Source organism: Mycena indigotica (assembly GCF_014461135.1).
Source record: "Mycena indigotica strain 171206Taipei chromosome Unknown Mind.scaff0005, whole genome shotgun sequence".
In the NCBI taxonomy this organism is placed as follows: Eukaryota; Fungi; Basidiomycota; class Agaricomycetes; order Agaricales; family Mycenaceae; genus Mycena; species Mycena indigotica.
The window spans coordinates 2879926-2900977 of NW_023503004.1; the positions used below are offsets into that span (position 1 = coordinate 2879926).

Consider the following 21052-nt stretch of genomic DNA (forward strand, 5'->3'; position numbering starts at 1 on the left):
CCCAAACTAGAGTTCATCGCAGTAAGGGAGGTCCTCGTCGTCGTCAGCATTGGTCTCCGGTTCCGGGCTCGGGTTGTTGAGCGGTTTAAGCTTTGATTCAGTGGCGGGCTTTGACTCAGAGGCGGCAGGCCCGGCGGGGACCTGGACAGTCTTGGACACGCAAAGGACCTAAAACACGTCAGAGGATGCCAATAGAGGTACAGGAAACAAAACCTGTCCGATGTAAATGTTCTCGCACTTTGCGTCAATCAACGGGTTGTTCGCATAGAGCACGTCGCTTCCGATACTGAATTGGGCGGTGATTTGTTCGCACGTGTCGTTGGGCCGGACAACATAGGTGGAAGTGCAGTCTTCGTTTCCGTAGCCAAGGCAAAGACGGTTGCCGGGCACAAGGTTGCCACAGTCTTTGTCAATGTCGTTGGAATTAACCGTTGCAAGCTGGTAGCTGAGACACGATGAGCACCGTCACTAAAATTGGAGAGGGTGCTCACGTAGAGACGTTGTGTGCTGCTGAGATGGAATCGCAAATATCATTTTCCTGGATCGTGTACCACCGGTTGCAATCGTCGCGCTCCTCAAGGGGCGTAACAGCCACCGCTGCAGCCGCATTTTGTCAGTGTGAGAGCATATATATGTAGAAACGGAGTCGTACAGTGGACTAGCAAGGGCAGGAGGAAGGCGACTCCGAGGGCAAGCATGAGGAAATGAATGTGTTGGTTCAAATGAGAGACGAAGATGGTGGTTGGGAGCAGGAAGGATATGAAAGGGGAATTTTGACCGTGTTGGCGAAGCGGGTTGCCAGCCCTGTCCGTCACTTTGTTTCAACAACGGACCGCAGCAAGCTAAGCAATGCCAAGCATCACGTGCCATCATCTAATCTTATCGTGAGTCAAGTGTTTGACTAAGCAAGAACCAAGCTTGTGTCCTGCATCCATGTCCCAATTTCCGTCCCAAAAGATCCAGATATCGCAAAGTTGGAAGGGCTCTGACTCACTCAAATTTCTTGTCATCTTGTATGTTCCCTCCAGTAAAAGCCGGGCTCATATTGGGCAGTGGGGACTCGTACTCAGCAGTGGGCTACGATTTCGCTTCCCACGTCCCAACAACAGAGGAGCCACTAGGAATTCCGTTTCCTGGAGAGACCTACACTGAACCAAGCACACCCAACTGGGTCGGCCATTTCATCACGACATGCGCAGTCGAAAATAAATGGGTCGTGTTCGACTACGCAGTTGGTGGCGCTAGTGTCCATGATGTGTGGCATCAAGTCAAATTTTGCTTCAAGGACGACATCGCCGATGCCTCCAGCAAGGCAGACTGGGCAACGGAAAACACTTTATTTGGTGGGGATTTCGATAAGTAGGTTGCGAGATCTCTCTGACGGACTCCAAGTGACTTGGGTGGGTATAAATGATTCTGCGTACGTGGTTGATCAGAATATTATGACCCTCTGCTGAAGCCTTTGGCGATGAAGATGGACGTCCGAACACGGAGGAAACATGAAGAAGTTGCTGTCAGCGCAGGAGGAGTTGTATAACTGGGGTATGAACCTGTCTTTCTTGGAAAGTCAGTGAGTTGAAGCGCGCTACTAGGTGCTCGGAATTTCCTCTTCATTAACGTGCCAGCCATCGACAGAGCCCCAGCCCAAGGAATAGCGGAAAATTACGTGGGCTGGAACACCGAACTGACAAAATCAGCGGCATCATTCGCTGCAACACATTCAGATTGCACAGTTTTGTTGTTCTCCGCTTGGGATACGTTTAACGCGCTTCTCGACGATCCTGTAGGCCATGGCTTCTGCAAAGGAGATGAGAGCAAGGCGTATAGTTCAGTGTGGACCGATATGCTGCATCCTACAAGCCGTGTGCACGACTTTGTCGCACTAGATGTGGTTGAATTTCTGAGAGAAGTAGAAAGATCAAGTTAACGTAATCGATCAGACGTCTACACGTGTCGTTGTGATCGACATTTTGATTGGACACTTGTCCTTTCCTTGCGGTCCACTCTTTCCGTCCTGTCCGTCATACTTAGCAGCCAGCAATGGCTACTCTTACCCAGCCCCCAACTGCATCGTTCCCGGCTTTGCATCTTTATCCCATTGACGACTCATTTATACCAAAACGCATCCAACTCGGTGGCGGACAGCGCGTTAAAATTGCTCGTCCGCCAAACACAAAAACTTTACCGGGCGAGCGGAACGGATACTTTGACTCCCGGGTTCTGAGCAGGTGCGCTCTGCTTCCACCTGTGTGGCAACTACCTTATATGCTATTAGACAACATGCGGAGGTCTGGGAGGAGGAAGGCAAGGTGAGTTTGTCAGCCGCGAACTGTTCTTGGTAGACGCTCAACGGAACGGAACAGATTTGGATTAAAGACATCAAAAGTGCCAATGGTACCTTCCTCAACGGCGAGAGGCTGAGCCCCGAAGGCCGGGAATCCGAACCTTGCGAGCTCAAGACGGACGATATTCTCGTATGTTTGGTTGAGACGAATGTTCTCAAGCTTAGCAATCAACAGGAATTTGGCGTGGACATTGTTTCAGAAGACAACAAGACTATCCTACACCGTAAGGTTGTCGCTCGAGTTGCGTGTATGCTCCCTGGCCAGCCCATACCCCTCACCGACCAGTACACCAATGGTCGACGCTCACAGCAAATGCCGATGATGCATCAAGGAATAGCTGGCCTTGGTGGTATGGGAGGTGGAGTCCGAGTACCTGGCCGTGGTCTCACGCTCGACCATATCTTCAGTCGCTTACAGGCAGAACTCGCCAAGAGTCGTGACACTGGTCATGACCTCCAGGTCCTGACTGGTGCCTTGAATGGGATTGAGGACACGTTGAATGGGGCATTGGTAAGTGCTCTTATTTACTCTGGCATGTTTTCGATGGAGTTCATTTCTTTCAAGCCAAATTCCGATGGGCCGCCACGTTTCCCCGATTCACTTCCGCCAGTTCGACCGCCCCCGGCAAGGTCAATGACCTTGCCAGCGCTACCAAATGTGCCCCCAGTTGAAAATAACCCTCAAGAGCAAGCAATTTCTGAGCTGCAGGCCCAGCTTAGAGAACATCAACGTGCTTTGGCAGCCCATGTCGAAAGCATTCGTGCTTTGGAGAGTGTCCTTGCCGAGCAGGAGGCTATGAAGCGGGAGGTTCAAGAATTAAGGCAGTTTGTTGGCGTCGATCGGAAAGACGAAGAAGATATCATGGCAAAAGACGACGATGATGACGATGCAAGGAGCATCGTAACTGCTGTGGCACACGACCTAACATTGGAGCGGGTGGAGGAGCTGGATGAAGTTGAAGTTGAACGGGAGGAAAATATGCGCCGAGAGCGAGCTCAGACACCTGAACCTACCTTTGAAGACCAAGACCCAGAACCGTCATCGCTTTCTCTCGGCGAACTTACTGCGCGTCTGACAACTCTAACCAATCAATTGGAAACGGCACTTGCTACCTCCAGTGAACTGCAGCAACAACATGCTTCCGCTCAGGCGACTATCCTGATCCTCGAGGAAAAACTCGCTCGCTTGGAAGCAAAAACCGAGCCCCAACCTGCCACTCCTCCTCCACCAACACCACCCGTCCCTATTACGGTCACACTGCCAAGTGCGGAGCTGGAAGAAATGCAAACCCAACTCGCAGCGATGCGAGCAGAATTGACTGCTGAGCGTGGGAGACGAGAAGCTTGGGCTGGCGCAGTCGACGAGCGAATACGGCTCGTGACCGTGAGCACATCGGTCCAAAATGGGCATATCCTAAAAAGCGAGGAAGAGATTGTCAGTCTTTCAGGCTCACCTCCGCCAGCTTACATCGCCAACGGTGTGATCAAGGCGGAAACAAGGATCGAACACCAGCAACCTCCGGTTCCTCCGATGGCGATGCAGACTGCCGTTGGCGTTCTTGTTTTGGGAATCGCCACTGCTGCTGTTCTGTGGCGAGTCAAGCCACAATAAGCCCGGTAGTGGCAACATCAAACCTACAGTATTTGCCTCGCTTATGTCTTGCGTTGGCGGGTGCTAGGATGGGAGCGACGGGACAGGCCCCTTGGTTTCTTCTGGAGAAACCGAGGTGAGTGCGTCGCCGGCTCGGTCAACCAGTGACTGCACAAACTGTCCCACGCTACGCGTTTGGGAGTGGATGGAATACCAACTAATGTCTTTCTTTTGGACGATCTCTCTCGTTTTCGATATTCTTATTTTGTATGCTCAGCTTCCAGTATCCATGTCACACTGTTACGGAGATTGCTTCCAGGTCCCCCGAAATCCCTATCAGAGTTGGTATTGTGTGCTGTGGAAACCTATCACCGACATTCATTCCAACCAATGATATGCAGACTAAATATTGACTGTAGCACTAGCCTAGTCAAAGTGTTGACGCTAATTCAAGTCAAAGCACATATATATCGGTTTCACAAGGCAAAACTTGAGACAACATGCGACACGTCCTCACCCCCACACTTGCCGCCTCCTTCGCTGGGCCAACCCGCCAGCAGCCCGCCAACCTTCGTGGACTGATCCATTCAGGCAAGATCCTCATTGGGCAGGTACTGTCGTACCCGAGCACGCAAGTGGCGCGGACGCTGGCTGCAACGGGCGCCGACTGGATCTGGATTGTGAGCAATTTGACCGCTGATAATGCATATGGTGGGTTGATGTTGGTCGGTGGTAGGACACAGAACATGTTGGCTGGTCGCCTGCGACGCTGGTGGAGTGCATCCAAATCATCAGCCACGAAAGCGCCGGCAGGATGGTACCTATTGTCCGAGTTCCGAGCAAGACCGCGTTTGACTACATGGTAAAGTGTGTTTGATTTCGGGGAGGTAGTGTTTAGCTGAGATGAACTAGGCATGGAGTCTTGATGCTGGCGCAGGCGGTGTGATTCTCCCGCACATCGAAACGACCGAGGAAATTACCGCTGCTGTGAATGCATGTCGGTTTCCGTGCGTTTCTGTGGCTTTCTTCCGTCTTCGTCATTCATCGAGAATCTTATAGCCCTGAAGGCCACCGCTCATTTCCACCCTTCACCTTCGCATGTATCTTTTCCGTCCTTCTCCTTTCGCTAAATAGTGGTCAGATCCCCGGATTGACGGACGCGACTCCCCCTGGCGAAACCGTCTACACCATCGCCAATAAACACATCGCCATCATCCCACAAGTTGAGTCGCCGGCCGGAATCGCCAACATGGACGCAATTATGGCCCTGCCTAGCGTTGACGCGGTCATGATCGGAGGTTAGTCAACACCGGATGTGATTCTTTATCTAATCTCCACGTAAAGCTGGTGATCTCCGGCTTGAACTGGGTCTCCCGGTTGGCTTCATGGGGAACGAGGCTACATTTGTCAACGCGATGGGGCGGGCATCACTCGCAGCCAAAGAACATCCACACAAGGCACTGATTGGGGCCGCACTGGGTGCGGAAATGATCGAGGAGAGGCTGAGATTGGGATTCCGGATGTTGATCACCACTATCGACTTCCATACGTTAGCGCTAAGAACAGTGGTTGATTTAAGCGCAGCGAGAGAAACAGTAGAGGCATCGCGTTATTTGAAGTAGAGCCCCATATTTATACGTTTAGTCGAGTTTGATTGTTGGCGTGGGTGGATACAGACCCAGAAGAGGTGCAGTCGCGCCGAGAGAGAGAATCGGTAAGGCGGATGCTGCTAGAATCTTTGTGACGAGGTTGTCCAGGAAGGACCGGTACCAAACCAACAGAGAGAGACTGGTCCATACGACGTCCCAACCGATTGAAGACTGGGCTGGGTGCTCGTGGAGGGTGGCCCATATGGATTGCATCACTTGTGAAAACGAAGCAGAGTCGGAGAATGCAGAAAAGCCAGCAAAGGCGGATAGAAAGATCGATACGAAGGCTATTTGTGAATATAGGGCCTGGATGGTCACTACTCCGGAGGAGCTTTTGTGGGTGGGGAAGAGAAGCGGAATCATAGTAAGCGCGTGCATGACCAGCAAATTAGGGAGGAACGTTTTGGTGTCGGTGAATGGGCTTGCTGCGACGGTGATCAGCGAGAGAACGACAGGGAGCCACAGGGTGAGTGGGGCCCTTTGTCGCGGGCCGTGCTGGCGTGGGTGAGAAGGGCTGAGAGCAAGTGCAAGGTAAAACAAATTTGACGCGACAGAGATGGCGACGAGCTGGCCTAAGAGCATATATGCCCAGACACGCTTTATGTGGTGTCGTTGGCCTGGGAGTGGATGTGAATTCAAGTATATATGAATAGTTCGACACACACCTTCTATGGCGAGGAAGACCGTCCACCCGCCAACGGTATATAAACACAGCTGCTGGCTCCACCACCAATTCACCTTGCCAAAACACACGCGTGCCCATGCTTGCTCGAATAGCGACGTGTTCAATAGCCAGCGGCTGATTCGTACGATAATGGGTGTGTCGGGATGGACTATATTACTCGCCTCGAAATCGCGAAAACTCCACTGGCATGCTATCAGTCTGGGAGAGCAGGGGGACGAAAAGAAAGCATACGGCCATGAACTTGAACATGTCTGGTATCAAAAAGGTTCAGTATTTTCTTCTCTGCTGAGACAAAACACTCACAGAACCAAGTATGCGCAAACGAGCATACTGTCAGCCCGCCAAACATGTATAAGCGATCGCTGACAGGCTTCTGAACGCGACGGGCGAGATCACGTGATATGAGCGCAAACAGGGCCCCGATAATAGCGAAGTAGCTGATGAAGACGCTGCAGGCAGCAAGCTCTGCTGGTGTGAGGAACATGGGAGGCGAAGAGGAAGTGTTGGATCGTGGGAACCTGAGGCTAGTGGCTAACGGTCACGTGCTTTAGGCGAACATTCTCACACCGTCTTATTTACGCGTTGGGTCAACCTTCCACACGCGTTTTTCGTTGCGGCTCAAATGCCTTTTTCTGCGATGCCGGTATATGGAGCGGAGCCATGTGGATCATCACTAGATGTGCGATGATGGGCGATCGAAGAATCATATGACCCCTTGTAACCAACTTCTTTGTCGTTCGATTTTTTTTTTCTTCGGCTTTTGCATGGGCCAAATTTCGAGTGAGTCTCCCTTCTCTTCGACAACGCTGATAGTGCTGGAGGTAGGCAGCCACAGGAGGCTTAGGCTAGGCACATGTCCCCCACTAATTCCTGCTGAACGGAAGCGAGGTCAACATATTACTTGAAAGTGATTGACAGGCCCACGCCGGGGCCTTACTTACTTAATACTTCGCGACGAAACGTCCACTGAAACTATAAAAAGCGGGTCGTACCATTCCCAGTCCCCAACTCTTTCTTCCCCAGAGTCCACCCACCCACCCAAAAAACTCGTTCCAAAATGCGTTTCACGGTTGCCCTTCTCGCGTTCGCTGCCACTGCCTTTGCGCAGTCATCCTCTGGCCCTGCCTCGAGCCTCCCTGTCTCTGGCGCTCCCTCTGGCACTGGGTCTGCTCCACTCCCCAGTGGCTCGGCTGACATCAGCGCCCTGACGCCCTGCATCATTGGCTGCCTCACTGCCGCTGGTCAGGCCACCGTTTGCAACACCTTGTTCGTTGTCGTTTTTTTTTCCCCTTTTTCCTTTCTTTATTGACATGAAATTGTCTAGCACAAACGTGACCTGCGTGTGCACCAACGCCGACTTCCAACAGAAGTCTGCGTCCTGTTTCCAAGGCGAGTGCAAGGCTGCTGAACTCGCCCCCGCTATGGCCCTCCAACAGTCTCAGTGCGCCGCCGGTGAGTGTCTTCCCCACACTTCTTCTTTTCTTTTCCCACGCCTTGCCGTAAAATGCGACAGACGATCCTTGTTCCCATCTTTTAACCCACTCAACTGAATGCTGATCAAATTTTTTCCCAGCCGGTCTTTCTGCGACTGCTCGTCCCACCGCCAGCGCTCCCTTCCTGCCCTCCAACCCCGCCGCTGACATTTCCCGCTCTGGTTCTCCCTCTGGCTCGGCTGCTTCCCGCGCACCCTCCAGCTCTGGCTCGGCCCCGCCCAGCGCTGCTGCCCCCCTTGCTCTCCCTGGCATGGGTCTTGTCAGCGCTGTCTCCATCGTTGCCGTCCTCATCGGAGCTGCTGCTGTCTTCTAAGCGCCCGCACTAAAAATATAACTACATATACCAGTGTTAGTCTTGTCGTGTCGTAGGAAGGACGCGTAATGAGTTTTTTTTAATGACGTGTCGAGTGTGAATCATCTGACCGCATCTTGCTTCATCACACGAGGTCGAAGGTGTCCAGTCTTGGTTTATGCTCCAGCTTGTCTCCTTTGGTATTCCCGGGGCAGCATCTGACTGCATCATCTTCACCACGTAGCCAACACGTACCTCAGACTCACCGCTCAGTCACTGTCAACGTCTGTCTGCGGCGCATAAAAGGAGTCAATGGACTCTTCAACCGCCAACAATGTCGAGCTTACTCTCCGACCTCATCCGACGCGCCTTTCCCTCTACCAACCCCGGTTTCCGAGCGGTTATGCTTGGTCTCAACGACTCTGGCAAGACAACACTGCTCTACCGAATGAAACTGGCTGGTCAGGTGATCCAGACCATCCCCTCCATCGGGTTTAACGTCGAGGACGTCGTGCTCCAGACTGGTCGTCTTGGGATTCCCCTCAAGCTCACGTGTTGGGACATTGGTGGGTGCGGCCACAGTCATTTGCTTGGGCTCTTCGCGCAGCAAGCAGACATATCTGATGCGATTATCTGGTGGGGGGTTAAACATTGCCAGTGGCTTCCATGCTTATAACCTTTCATATGCAGGCTAATCGACAGCGCGTCTGATGAGGCGTGGTTCAAAGAGAGCCTCGATGAATTTGCCCAGATCCTGCGACATCCAAATTACTCGACCCAGCAGCAACCGATCCTGGTTATCGCGACCAAACAGGACCTGCCCAACCGCCGCTCCATTGACACCATCAGGCAAAGCATCGCTCCAGTCCTCAAGAATCGTCACTGGTTTGCGGTCGATGTGACACTCGAGACGAGCCTCCTTGACGGGCCACTCGTGCGCGCTTTCGGCTGGCTGCAGGGTGCCTTGGGAGCGAGGAAAATACAACAAGAGCAGAACGAACCACCACCACCCTCACCTTCAAAAACACCCTCCGCTCTCGAAACATGGCTGATCCGCGCCGATTCTGATTCGCCTGACGACGTTTTTCTCAGGCAGTTCGAAAATCTGTTATTGCCATCGTGGGACCACTACACCCACATCCGACTGGCGTTCGTCCTCCTCGAAAAACACGGCAGACAGAAGGGCAAAGACCTGCTTTTCTCGGGCATCCAAGACTACATCACCCGTGCCCCCCGCAGTCAGACAAATGGACGCACTTTCCATGTCACTATGACATACCTATGGATCCAGCTTGTGCACTTTGGCATGCAGAGCACCCCGCCCAGCGATAAGCCCGGGGCCTTCCTCCGCTTTCTCCTCGTGAACCCATATGTCGTAGACGGGGGGCTATGGCGCGATTATTACTCCAAGGACATCATGATGAGCCCGCAGGCGAAGGAGGGGATGGTGTTGCCTGACTTGAAGCCGTTGCCTAGTTTAGTTGTCAGAGATGCGATCAAGAGTGTCAGATAAGATAAGAGTCAAAGATTAGATTAGCTTTCTGCCCCTGTCAAAAGGCACGAGTGACCGGTCCCGCAGACGATCACAGACCTGTGCATACCTATCGGCCAGGGGCGCAATGGAGGGACGAGCCAGACAGACGATTTCGTCGGACAAGAGGAGCGACATATAATTTGCCAAGTTTATAAGAACTTGAAGTGATCAGCAAGCTTACACTGACCGGAAATGCAACTTCCCCTTGAGCTCATCCAGACTGTCATCGAAGCTTTCTGGCACATGCCGTTGACTGCTGCAGACCGCACGACGTTTCTTGCATCATCTACGCTGGTCAACTCGACTTGGGCCGACACTGTCGACCAGGTATCAGCCCGCCACGTTTATCTCACCAGCCCCTTGCTGGCTGAGCATTTCTTGCAATGCGCACAGGCCTCTGCGCGACCACCATTACCGCAAATAGCACCGAGCCTATTGGGCCGCCTCTTTTCGGGGCGGACGAAGCGGCCCGAGTCCCGCCGACTGCCCACTCGCCCCGCCAACCTCGCATGTGTTGCTATCACTGTGGAGATTACCAACACTGCAACACACCCCAAACCGCCCAAGTACCTTCCGCAACTGCCAATGGGCTTCGTTCTAGACGAACTGCTCGAGCACGTTGATGCCCACTCCCTCCTACCGAACCTCCGCACTCTAGCCATCGAGTATATTGACGCTCCGTTTGAGAATGTCTTCCAGCGCTACGGATTGGCGGCATTGCCTAATCATGTGCGCGAGTTGGCAGTCAGGTGGCGCTACAGTGAGGGTATGCCAGATTGGCTGGCAAAGTCTCTCAGAGAAAAACAGGGCCCCCAGTGCCACTTCAATTGGGTCGCGGAGGGAGTGCGGAGGGTGGTTGTCGAAGGGGCAGGTGACAACGTTGTCAAGGGTCTGAAATGTGCTTGTCCAGCAGCAAAAGTGGAAGCGGTCCGTTAGAAGCTGTTCATCTACTTTACAATCGAGTTTACACCACGCGCTGTTTATATCGTTATTCAATAATTTATCACTTGCTTTCATGGAACTCACCTGCAAGATAATCCTTCACCGCCGCCGGACTCTGACTCGAAAAATCGGCCAAAGTATGACTGCAGTGGAATGTGTGCTTACCAACCCCTTGATCAACTCGTAGATACTTTTGTCGTGGTACCGCAAGCGCGTCGCCGGGTCCGTATATGGTGCCTACAATAAGATGACAAATCGACAATGGAGCCAAAAGCCACCAAGTACCTCCAGTCCGGTGATATCGCAGTAATGTCGTTGGGGAAGCAACGACGGGGGTGCCTCGATTGAGGTGTCTGCCTCTCTTGAGCACATTTCCACAAACAAATCGCTACTCACATGTCGGAAATTCTTCTTCCTCCTCTTTGTTATCCTCCCCGTCGATTTCCATGCCCTCTCCATCGGCCTGCTCACGCTCCAGCCTACGTCTCTCCCGCTCTGCCTTTTCCCGTTCGCGTTCCTGAGTCAACACTGCCTTGACGTGTTTGGCGCGCTTGGACCCTTTGCGTATGTAGTCTGGGTTCTTGAAGGGACGAGGGAAGTCGAGGAAAGAGAGTTGCTCCGCGAGACTCTGTTGCAAATAAACACGAGTAACAACGGAAGTAAGGATGCCAACGTACAGGCATCTGGGGCGTTGCGGACCCATCTGACGGTGCGGGCTTGCGCTTCGTGGACCCTTTTGGCGGCCTGTGGGCAACGAAGCGTCAGTGAGTCGAGTGTTCATACGGTCCTCGAAATTGAACCGACATGGCTGGCGGAAAGAAAGCAGCGTTGATTGACCGCGTGGGACGCCGATCATCACCTCGATTTTTTTTCCGCTCACGATCATGGTCGCCTCCAAAGGTCAGTCGAAGAAGCGGTCAGCGCCAACGCAAGGCGGGCCTAAATCCAAGAAGGCTCATCTTGAAAGACGCAGGGAAAAGCCTGCATCAGCACCAGCTGAGAAAAAACCGAAACGAAGTCGGCCAGTCACACAAGTTGTGGAGGAAGAATCGGAAGATGATGATGATGAGGGGGAGGATGTGGGTGCATTTGAGGATGTGGAAGATGGGGATGAAAACGAAGATGTAATGGAAACAGATGAGCCAAAGACCTTCAAAGATCCACAAGGTATTGATCAACTCTCTTGTTTGTCCCTCTACCACTAACATACCCACCAACAGCCTCCAAAGAAGCCCACAAGGCGCAAAAAATCCTCCACGAGCAGCGAAAAGCACTCAAACCACACTCGACACTGTTAGCTGACGCCAAACGAGTCTGGTGTCTGGCCAATGCACAGAATGTCCCACCTGCGGAGCGACAAAAGCATATCGACGACCTGATGGGCGTGATTCGGGGCCATGTGAAGGAAATCGTTTTCAAGCACGACGCGAGTAGAATTGTGCAGACGGCCGTCAAACACGGCCGTCAGAAAGAAAGGGACGAAATTGCGTTGGAGCTCAAGGGGTCGTATCTGGCGCTGGTGCAGAGCAAGTATTCCAAGGTGTGCTTACTAACAAACGTAGTATTTCACTCACTGCTGTCCAGTTCCTCGTCTCAAAACTCATCCGGTTATGTACCACTCATCGGCCCGCCATCTTGAAAGAGTTCCAAGGCCATGTGTTGCGCCTTCTCCTCCATCGAGAGGCGACGTCAGTTCTTGCTGACGCGTTTGAGCTGTATGCCAACACCTATGAGCGTGCCCTTCTCGTTCGTGATTTTTATGGCAAAGAGGCAACATTGGCCACTGTCACGAGCGGCAGCGAACAGGATAAAGAACTGGCCAAGAAAGGGCTGGCAGGGCTACTGGAAAACGCGGACAACGATCGACGACGGAGAATTTTGACGTCGCTGAAGGAGTCGTTGACGTCGATGTCAGTTTTCCTTGCATTTCCTTCTGTTTTTTTTCATCGGGTTGCAGCTTCAACAACTCAGATAAAGGCGCGATAACACATGCAGTAGTTCATCGTGTACTGTGGGAGTACATCAGCGTGGTCACCAGCCTCCCCGACGAGGCTGAATCTACCAAACATTTCCGCGAGATATTCGAATTGCAAGTTTTTTCGACAAAAGTACTGACATGATACTGAGTACGATATAGATGTCAAGACATGCTGGCAGAGCTCGTGCACACAAAAGACGGCAGCAGAGTCGTGCGGGAATTCTTGGCGCGGGGCACAGCGAAGGTCAGCTTGCAGCATCTCACTTCCAACCAACACTGAAATTATGGCAGGACCGAAAACAAATTATCAAAGTGCTCAAACCACACGTTGAGCGCATGTGTCTCGATGATGAGGCCCAAACAGTGCTCTTCACCGCCCTTGATGTCATCGAGTGTGTTTTCTTGCTTGCTTTAAACCAAGGCCAATATTTGTTTCCAGCGACACCAAGCTCCTCGTCAAAACACTCGTTCCCGAGATAACCACACCTGTCAACACCCTTGTCGAAACACCCCAAGGCCGGCGCGCCATTCTCTACCTTCTTGTCCCCCGCACGAGAAGACACTTCATCCCCGCTCAAATTGCCAGCCTCGCCGAAACTGATGCTCTCCGGGCTCAGACGAGTAAGAAGGCGGTTGACGTAAGGCAGGCGGAGGTTCGGGCCGGCGCGAGCGAGGCATTGTTGGCGTGGGTCAAGCAGAAAGGCGGGATCCTTCTGCGAGAACCCGCGGCGAGCTTGGTTGTTGCTGAGATTATGCTCTTCACCGAGGGTGGTGAGCTTTTCTTGTTCTTGTGAAAAAAAAAACTGTGTTGACACCCACCACAGACAAATCCGGCGCAAGCCAAACGCTATTACGCGCCGTTTCTGCAACATATCCTGGGGCTGACGAGACAACGACGCACCCAATCGACCTCCCACACAGCTCGAGGCTGTACAAAACCCTCTTGCAGGGCGGACACTTCAACCGCACAGCCAACTCGGTCGACCGGTCGTCAAGCTGGGACTGTGGTGCCTTTGCACGTGATTTTGTTGAGATCGTCGGCCAGGATGTGTGTGTCGCGATGTGCACGACTGGGGGCTGCAATGGGACGTTTGTCATTGCCGAGTTGTGTGGCGCGCTCGTTACCTCAGACGACGACCATTCAGCAGAGACAAGGAAAACGGTCAAGCGTTGGTTCAGCGGTAAGGTGAGGAAAACAATCGAAGCAGGGGATGCAAAAGGGAAGAAGGTGCTACTGGACAGGATAGACACATTGTAGTGAAGCAAATTTATGACCTTTCCCGCAACCTCGCCCGTCGTGAAGCCCACTTTAGCCGCTCGTCCTCTCTGGCAATGCGCTTCTTCTCCTTTTCCAATGCATCTCTAATGGCAAGTGCCTTGGCATCCAATGGGGGTAACGTGATCCGGCGGGTCGGCCCCCACGGCCGGCGCGGTGGAACAGCGAGGCCATTTGGTCCACGCGCTTTCATATCCGGCTCGACCAACTTGAGGGTCGTCATCCGGAAGAGCGAAGGGCGTCTAATGTCATCGTCGTCAGTTAGTATATGCGGCTCCTCCTTCTTCCATGCTGCCTCTTTCGACGTCCGATCCAATTGTTCTGTGCCCACGCTGCCCTTCTCTTCAAGACTCCTTCCCTTCCGGCCACGTCGGCCCGCCGCCCAATTCTTTCCCGTCCGAGGCTGTTGTGCACGGGTCCGGACATCACCCTTCGGCTGATCGATTTGATGTGCTGGTTTTTCATGGTCAATTTCGGGCATTGATATCCTCACCGGAGCCCGTTGGTCCAAGGGTGTTTGTGGCCTGGAAGAAAGGTTGTCCGTGAGGGGTTCTGGAAGCGTTGGTGGGGCCAAGGCGGGTGGTTGGGGCTCGTGATCATTATCATCATTGATCGTATCAGGGAGGAGGGACAACGCTTCTGCAGGCGGCGTCAAGTGCGGTGGGATGCCAGTCGCAGCCTCGACTTGGCTTCGCAGAAGACGATTCTGCAGCCGAAGTGCGCCAACTTCCTTCTCCAGAGCGAGCACCTTGTCGGCCTCCACGCAAACAGACTCGAGATGGGGTGTACTGGACCGGGAAGTGGAAACAACGCCTACCGCGACGGAGGATAGTGTTACGCATTCAGAGACACCGCGACTCCCGGGCCGTGACATGTGGGAAGAACCGCTAGAGCTTGAATCGGAATCAGAGTCTTTGTCAAAGACCCTTCTAAGTTGGGCATTTGGTTCATCCTCGTCAGAAGAGCTTTCCGAATCGCTTGAGCCTGGATCGGACTCGGAATCGTCTTCGAAGACACTTTTCAGTTGAGCATCTGGTCCATCAGCTAGATAGCAGAATGAGCGCGAATTGGACAGTTGAACCAAAGGCTTACCGTCAGATGCACCTGAATCTGTATCGGAATGGACATGTAGGGACTGAAGTTCGTCCTCCAAGACATCATCAACATCTTGAACGGGAGTGAGCGAAAGTATGTTACTCGAAGAAACGAATATACCATGCTCCATGTTGGTACCGTCATTCTCCATGGCATTTTCGGCATCTGAAGCATCATCAACGAGTTGTTTTAAAAGGATGGGTAAAAAGGATATACCATCACGTGTGGCCATATCTGGGAAAGCATTGTCCTTGTCCTCGATATCTAGAGCGAGTGGGTATAAATGGGACAGTAGCAAAATGTGGATATACCGCGAGTGAGGACTGGTTCCGCATTGACATTGAGATAGCCAGAGTCATAGTCCTCCAAATCTTGCCATAGTCAGTGGAATTTGGGTACTTGGTGGTAGAGAGTATACCATATTGTACATTGGCATTCTCATGCTCAGAGTTATGGTCGTCCTCAGGATCTAGAGCGTAGTTATTAGTTGACGTCTGAAAGTGTTTGGCAGCAGTATACCGTGATGCGTGACTGAACTGCTGTCACTGTTGGACTCGTCTTCGTCTTTCTCCTCTAATGCGTCTGTGCAAGGGAGTGAGTGAAAATTGACCGATGGCCGCAAAAAATCATACCACGATGGATGACTGAATCTGTATCATCATGGTTGTCGTAGTTCACATGGGCAAATAAATGCGCAATCGACAAGTGGCCCTCCTCTTTCACAGTTCTCCCCGCGACAGCCTCCAATAAGAAAACTGCCGAAGTCTCGCTTTCCTCGCTGGGGGCAATCGAAACCGAGTCAGACCCCGCGTCTGTTACAACAGGCGTGCTGACATCTACAGAGTGGCCAGAGGGCGACGAAGATAGGTGTCGTTCCATGATGTGGGCGGAGTCAGAGTCGATTGAGGATGAGACTGCATGGCATCAATATCGACACAATTCCAGAAACACCAACAAGTACCTTCTGCATCTGCATTGGCAAATAGATGCCAAAGTTCATAGCACTCCTCCTCGTCCTCTGGCTCAAAGACTTGCACTTTTGCATCGTCATCTTCGATGTATAGGACTGGTGCATTTTGAACTCCTCCGTCAGTCTGAATCACTCCATCTGATCCCCACTCCGCCTCGACCGGTAAGAACCGCGATTCAGAGACGACTGAATGTCGACTGATTACAGATCTTGACTCGACTTCTTGCGTATGTTCGAGGGACTCGAGTTTATCAGGTTCGTAGACGAAGATTTCATGGTTGACATCAGTGGGCAGCGCAAGCGCTGGTACCAATTCCTCGACAGGGGGAGGAACGATGACTTGGGCGTTGGGGCTTTGACGCAAGAACAAGAGCGTTCTACGCCAATTCGTAGCCTTGTGGTCCTGTTTACCATTAAGAAGGCTTTTAGGGTGGTGAATGCATACCTTCTTCTTCTTCGGCGTCGAAGTTGGGACCACCGAGTTTGGTATCACACTCTTGCGCCGGCCGAAGCTGACCCCTTTGAACTTGAAGCGGTTTCTTGAAGGGCTGGGAGCTGATAATGGGGTAAGTTATGGCTGTCGTTGAGCACAAGGGAAGACGCTTGCATGGGACATCGGAGGACATGTTGGTGCAAGTGTGAGTGAAGGTGGAGGAGATTAAGACATCGAGCGGAGTAGGTGGCGGCTCGTAAAGTGATACATTGTTATCGAACACAAGGCTACGCAGCTAGAACGGAAGTTTCATGCAGTTGTCGGGAAACAGCAAACACGGTCAGGTGATTGATCATAAATTTGTGGCCAAAGTATAAATAAACATTCAGTCGGGGTTACATCGTAATGGTCGGTGCGGCCGCTCCGATGGTGATTTTCCCCCAGGGACTGTTAGGGAAAGCGCCAACTCCGACGGCAGCTGGCCAAGAAGAGTCGTCAAACCCGGGCTGCTCCCAGCCTGCAGGAATCATGCCTTTAGTAGACACCCAGCTTGCGTCAGTTAGCGCAAATGCCCCAGCAATACACCCAACTCGGCCACTAGGCACCATGTTGATCTCCGCTGCAAAAATTAATCCGGCAGGTCCAGCCGCTGAGTTGGTGGCAAGGACAGCAAACACAATTTCCTCCGGGGCCGTTGCGAAGTTGATGTTGTAGTGCTGGGCAGTGTTGAAGTTCGAGCCCGTCCCGATCTTGACGCCATTCACCCAGAGTGTGTATGCATTGTCCACGGAGACTATAATACTCGCGGAAGCGGCCACCTGGCCAGGCGCAGGCGTGAATGTCCGACGAAAGGCTCTTGAGCCAGCTGGAATGGTCCCGCCCGCAGGGACAGCATCTGTCCAAATCCATTCGCCGCGGTCGAAAGAAACGACAGGAGGAGAGGCGGGAATATTGATTTCATCCCAAGGGTCGTCACCAAATGAGCCACGGACAGTAGCAACAGGCCACGTAGTGTCATCGAATGAGAGTTGTTCAAAGCCGGCTACAGTTTTATGCACGCGCCAAGAAGCATCGCTCACAAGAGTATCCGTAGTCAAGTCGGAATAAGTGAGGAGGATAGTGGCAATCATTGCTGCTTCATCGACGGTTGAGTCGGTAGCGTTCACAGCAAAAACATTGAAACTTGGTAAGAGGTCGATGCAGAACCTTTGAGCGAAACGCCCACGGATCACGGGAGTGCCGTTCCCAATAAAATCTCCGTTGACATAGAAGCTGAAGCGATTGGACGCAGTTATGACGACCTCAGCTGCAATGAGAGATTTTCCCAGCGGCGGCGTAAATCCTTTGCGAAGTCCCACGAAGCTGTTAGCGACAAAGCCCGTCTGCCAGATCCACTCTGAGTTGGAAAGCGAGATGGGAGAGGTGTCTCTCGTGGTCAGGTTCGCTTCGCTACCTGCTATTGTTCAATCATATATTTCCCTTGAACGGGTAAGGAGCATACCATGAGAGATAGTCGAGCAAATCGCTACTGGAGTCAACAGAAAAGCAAACAAAATGGCTGCAAAATTTCATTATAGAAATCTAGCGGTAGAGAGGAAAAGCCTACAGAGGAAGGGCATTAGATTCTTCTGCTCCAGACATGGCTGACTGCCGATTTATATAGGAACATCGCTCACAATTTGAAGCGCTGCTTGAATACAAGAACTCTTCGGAAAGAGTGTTGAAGCTAAGGCTATGGCAAATTTCCCGCGCATGAGCGCTTCCGGAGTCTGCTCGATGATAGGCACAGACTTTGTTAGACAGTGAAATTGCAGTGAAATCGAAGTTGAACAAACTTGAAGTGAATCTTCGAATGAACAAATAGACCGTCGTCACATCAAGGTGACGTTTGATGGGGAGGTAGCCAAGCGGCGGCAAACAAGCCAAGAAAGACGACCGATCCGACGATCGAATCGAGATCGCGATCGTGCGCGCGTGCGACGACGGTGAGGAGGCAGCGACAGCGGAGGCAAACGACGAGGCCGCGCGACGAGGCCGAAACAACCACGCGCGGCGAGGGAAGGAAGGAAGGGGGAGGGAGAGAACGGAAACAAGAACGCGGGAGGCAAACAACGGACAACGGGGGTATGTATGAGAGAGAGAATGAGGAATGAAAAGAGCAACCGGCCGTAGGCCGGGAAGAAAAATCGAATCGGGGCGGGAAGGAGGAACGGAAAAGAAGGAGGAACGTACCCCGAAAGCCCCGAAAGCAAAAGACCACCACTAGTGGCCGCACTATAGCTAGTGGCCTGATACACTGGCAGTGGCGGCATGGTCTGTTGATTGATTCGTTTGTTGATTCGTTTGAGAGAAGTGGAGATTGCTGGGTGTGGGGATTGCTGGGTGTGGGTAACAGTGGATGGGAGGCGAGAAACGGTGGGGGGAGGGGAGGCGAGGAGGAACTTAGAGAAACGCGTGTTTAGTCGGACGGACGCGGACACGACGCGACACGGTGTCGATCGGACACGGACAGCGGGACAGCGAGACGTGTAGTGAAACAAGATAACTGGATCATTAACGTATGCTGTCAGTAAGGCATGTTTGCTCGGCTGCATACAAAATGTCTTTTGACGTTCGTTCCGACTCAGACTGTCTTTCAGTGTGAATTATGTGAGTGAAAAGACATTTCTCGCCAGCCAAAATTCGCCCGAGCGAACGAGACACATGGAAAAAAAGACCTTTTTGATATATGGGGACCAACAGCCGCCCAGTCCAGTCCGGTGCCGATCCCAGCAGCAGGTGCCGTCGCTTGTGCCTCGCGTGTCTTGTTGTGCTGGGTAATGGTTGGCCTGGCCGCGTTTTTTGTGTGACTTGAACGCGTCGCGTCGCGTTTGTTTATTATCGTCAACAACCCAAAAATGCAACAACCCAAAAATGGATTGCTTATTTAAGCCCGTGACTTGACCTCTCTTTCCGACCTTGCGAACGTCCTCTCCAGCCTTGCTGCCCTCAGCAGAGCAATGCTTGGTGGAGAGGACATTTTATCGAACCCCACTCCACTCCCGTCACAGACAGCCGCCTTCCAGTCGCCTTACAACCCTTGCCTCTGACCAACTCTAGCCTGGCTCGGCTCTGGTGGAGAGGACATTTTATCGAACCCCACTCCACTCCCGTCACAGACAGCCGCCTTCCAGTCGCCTTACAACCCTTGCCTCTGACCAACTCTAGCCTGGCTCGGCTCTCATGACTCACGGGCGGGGGCGGGCATTACAGCTGCGCTCTATCCGAGTCGTTGTGGCGTTGTGGATACTCTATGGCTAAAGGTATGTCTCTTTTTCCCTTTGGTCCCCCGCCAGTTGTTCATGCTCAGACAGCACTTGCCCATCGATATTCTTGCTCGACAGCCATCATCAATGACCCTCATCCACGCATGACCCACTGCACTTCCATCATTGGTACAGCGCAAACACCTCGCCTCGGAAATCTGTGCTGGGCACTGAGCTGCGCCATAATAGGCCGTGACGACTGGGTGGACAGCTTCACATTCGCAGCCAGGGCGTGGTCGTTTTTGCCTTTCTGCTACTTCTCTGTGCTCTGTGGTGAGCCCTCTCCCTCTTTCCTTTTGTTCCTCCCATCTCCCTTCTATGCATGCCGCAAGGAGATTCGCCCTTGGATCCTGCGTGGCATGTTTTCTCTCTCTTTGTTGTTCTTTTTGTTGTGCTTAGCTGATTTTTTCCGTGTTCTTCCAGGTCTGTCCGGGACCAACTGGCTACTGTCTTTGGGAGGCCCTAATCATGCCGCAAATGTATGTACCTCCTCTTTTGCTACTTCCAACTTGCAGGGTTGACATGAATCCATTTGGCTGCAGCGCGTCGACGCTAATCATGTGATCGCCGCCATTCGATTGTCGCTACCCCTCACCCTACCCCTTGACCACTACGACCATGGGCATCAAGCAAATGTGGACGGTAAGTATCAATACTCTGCCTATATGCTATTAGAATCAATGTTTGCTTTGCAGGAACTTGCCTGCGTCGAACGAAAGGTCTCGATGATTGCCTATTCGGTCAACGCTGGATTTCTGGCAAATACAAATGGGATGCGGGCTCTTGTAGTGGGTGTTGATGCCAGGTAACGGTGTTTCGAACTATGTGAATCGCATTGCTGACTTTTCTAGTGCGTGGATGCATTGTGCTGCTGCGAACGCAAAGGCAGGCCGAGGCAACGCTAGGCAGGAGCTCTGGGCTCGTGTTGAGCAGTTTGCAACTGCTGCTGTAGTGTTGGTCTTTGTGTTCGATGGACCCCAGCGCCCGGGCTACAAGCATGGCCATCGAATCTGTCGCAACGGTCACTGGCTTTGCGGGACTTCCAGGAGATCATCGAAGCCTTTGGCTTCAAGTGGTTTATTGTAAGTGCTTTAATACTTCAAAACACATTCTCAATCCCTCACTTAGGCTGCGGGAGAGGCAGAAGCAACATTGTCAAATATGTCGGCCTGTGGTATTCCGGTTCCCATTGATGCAGTACAATCCGACGACTCAGACTGCTTCGCCTTTGGTGCCTCCAGCGTCCTACGCATGTACGTTGTTCTGTATTGAGTTCTGTTCCTGAAGAGTGATCTCATACTGTTTACAGTCGCTCAGACGATAAGAAGACCTTCAACGTTTCACAATATTCAGCAGTGGATATCAGTAGCACCCTCGGTCTATCTCGAATCGACTTCATCTTTATAGCATTGCTTGTAGGTGGTGATTATGACGTGAGCTATCTATTCAATTTGTTGTTTGTCTC

At 52.4% G+C, this 21052-nt stretch overlaps 11 protein-coding genes across 11 annotated transcripts; 6 read left to right on the forward strand and 5 right to left on the reverse strand.

The window, feature by feature from the left end:
• Nucleotides 1-6: 6 nt before the first annotated feature.
• MIND_00598000 (uncharacterized protein) lies at nt 7-698 on the reverse strand (the record flags this gene model as incomplete). Its single annotated transcript, XM_037362737.1, has 4 exons — nt 7-168; nt 214-445; nt 492-597; nt 653-698. The coding sequence occupies 4 exons, from the start codon at nt 696-698 to the stop codon at nt 7-9; spliced, it is 546 nt and encodes a 181-aa protein (XP_037220658.1).
• A 226-nt stretch (nt 699-924) lies between these two features.
• On the forward strand, nt 925-1927 carry MIND_00598100 (Lipase-GDSL domain-containing protein; the record flags this gene model as incomplete). Its single annotated transcript, XM_037362738.1, has 5 exons — nt 925-1013; nt 1054-1343; nt 1393-1420; nt 1475-1542; nt 1593-1927. Exons 1-5 carry the CDS (start codon nt 934-936, stop codon nt 1925-1927), a joined length of 801 nt encoding a protein of 266 aa, XP_037220659.1. The 5' UTR covers nt 925-933.
• Nucleotides 1928-2040: 113 nt separating this feature from the next.
• MIND_00598200 (FHA domain-containing protein) lies at nt 2041-3956 on the forward strand (the record flags this gene model as incomplete). The annotated part of the gene is made up of 4 exons (XM_037362739.1): nt 2041-2228; nt 2276-2309; nt 2364-2474; nt 2520-3956. The coding sequence occupies 4 exons, from the start codon at nt 2041-2043 to the stop codon at nt 3954-3956; spliced, it is 1770 nt and encodes a 589-aa protein (XP_037220660.1).
• A 479-nt stretch (nt 3957-4435) lies between these two features.
• On the forward strand, nt 4436-5557 carry MIND_00598300 (2,4-dihydroxyhept-2-ene-1,7-dioic acid aldolase; the record flags this gene model as incomplete). Its single annotated transcript, XM_037362740.1, has 5 exons — nt 4436-4615; nt 4672-4797; nt 4848-4942; nt 4995-5233; nt 5280-5557. 5 exons carry the CDS (start codon nt 4436-4438, stop codon nt 5555-5557), a joined length of 918 nt encoding a protein of 305 aa, XP_037220661.1.
• An 18-nt stretch (nt 5558-5575) lies between these two features.
• Nucleotides 5576-6759, reverse strand: MIND_00598400 (uncharacterized protein; the record flags this gene model as incomplete). The annotated part of the gene is made up of 4 exons (XM_037362741.1): nt 6573-6759; nt 6501-6520; nt 6250-6451; nt 5576-6201 (listed from the first exon to the last, which is right to left on the reverse strand). Exons 1-4 carry the CDS (start codon nt 6751-6753, stop codon nt 5576-5578), a joined length of 1029 nt encoding a protein of 342 aa, XP_037220662.1. The 5' UTR covers nt 6754-6759.
• A 525-nt stretch (nt 6760-7284) lies between these two features.
• On the forward strand, nt 7285-8075 carry MIND_00598500 (CFEM domain-containing protein; the record flags this gene model as incomplete). Its single annotated transcript, XM_037362742.1, has 3 exons — nt 7285-7535; nt 7594-7721; nt 7843-8075. The coding sequence occupies exons 1-3, from the start codon at nt 7327-7329 to the stop codon at nt 8073-8075; spliced, it is 570 nt and encodes a 189-aa protein (XP_037220663.1). The 5' UTR covers nt 7285-7326.
• Nucleotides 8076-8388: 313 nt separating this feature from the next.
• On the forward strand, nt 8389-9567 carry MIND_00598600 (ADP-ribosylation factor; the record flags this gene model as incomplete). Its single annotated transcript, XM_037362743.1, has 2 exons — nt 8389-8690; nt 8745-9567. The coding sequence occupies 2 exons, from the start codon at nt 8389-8391 to the stop codon at nt 9565-9567; spliced, it is 1125 nt and encodes a 374-aa protein (XP_037220664.1).
• A 968-nt stretch (nt 9568-10535) lies between these two features.
• On the reverse strand, nt 10536-11336 carry MIND_00598700 (YL1-C domain-containing protein; the record flags this gene model as incomplete). The annotated part of the gene is made up of 7 exons (XM_037362744.1): nt 10536-10564; nt 10615-10645; nt 10696-10767; nt 10816-10883; nt 10927-11158; nt 11208-11274; nt 11314-11336. The coding sequence occupies 7 exons, from the start codon at nt 11334-11336 to the stop codon at nt 10536-10538; spliced, it is 522 nt and encodes a 173-aa protein (XP_037220665.1).
• Nucleotides 11337-11414: 78 nt separating this feature from the next.
• MIND_00598800 (PUM-HD domain-containing protein) lies at nt 11415-13766 on the forward strand (the record flags this gene model as incomplete). The annotated part of the gene is made up of 7 exons (XM_037362745.1): nt 11415-11697; nt 11751-12070; nt 12115-12440; nt 12488-12623; nt 12668-12900; nt 12948-13279; nt 13333-13766. 7 exons carry the CDS (start codon nt 11415-11417, stop codon nt 13764-13766), a joined length of 2064 nt encoding a protein of 687 aa, XP_037220666.1.
• A 10-nt stretch (nt 13767-13776) lies between these two features.
• Nucleotides 13777-16475, reverse strand: MIND_00598900 (uncharacterized protein; the record flags this gene model as incomplete). Its single annotated transcript, XM_037362746.1, has 11 exons — nt 13777-14828; nt 14877-14951; nt 15000-15044; nt 15096-15143; nt 15191-15250; nt 15298-15348; nt 15399-15461; nt 15512-15793; nt 15841-16243; nt 16295-16404; nt 16457-16475. The coding sequence occupies 11 exons, from the start codon at nt 16473-16475 to the stop codon at nt 13777-13779; spliced, it is 2208 nt and encodes a 735-aa protein (XP_037220667.1).
• Nucleotides 16476-16677: 202 nt separating this feature from the next.
• Nucleotides 16678-17901, reverse strand: MIND_00599000 (uncharacterized protein; the record flags this gene model as incomplete). The annotated part of the gene is made up of 3 exons (XM_037362747.1): nt 16678-17735; nt 17784-17840; nt 17889-17901. The coding sequence occupies 3 exons, from the start codon at nt 17899-17901 to the stop codon at nt 16678-16680; spliced, it is 1128 nt and encodes a 375-aa protein (XP_037220668.1).
• Between the last annotated feature and the right edge of the window lie 3151 nt (nt 17902-21052).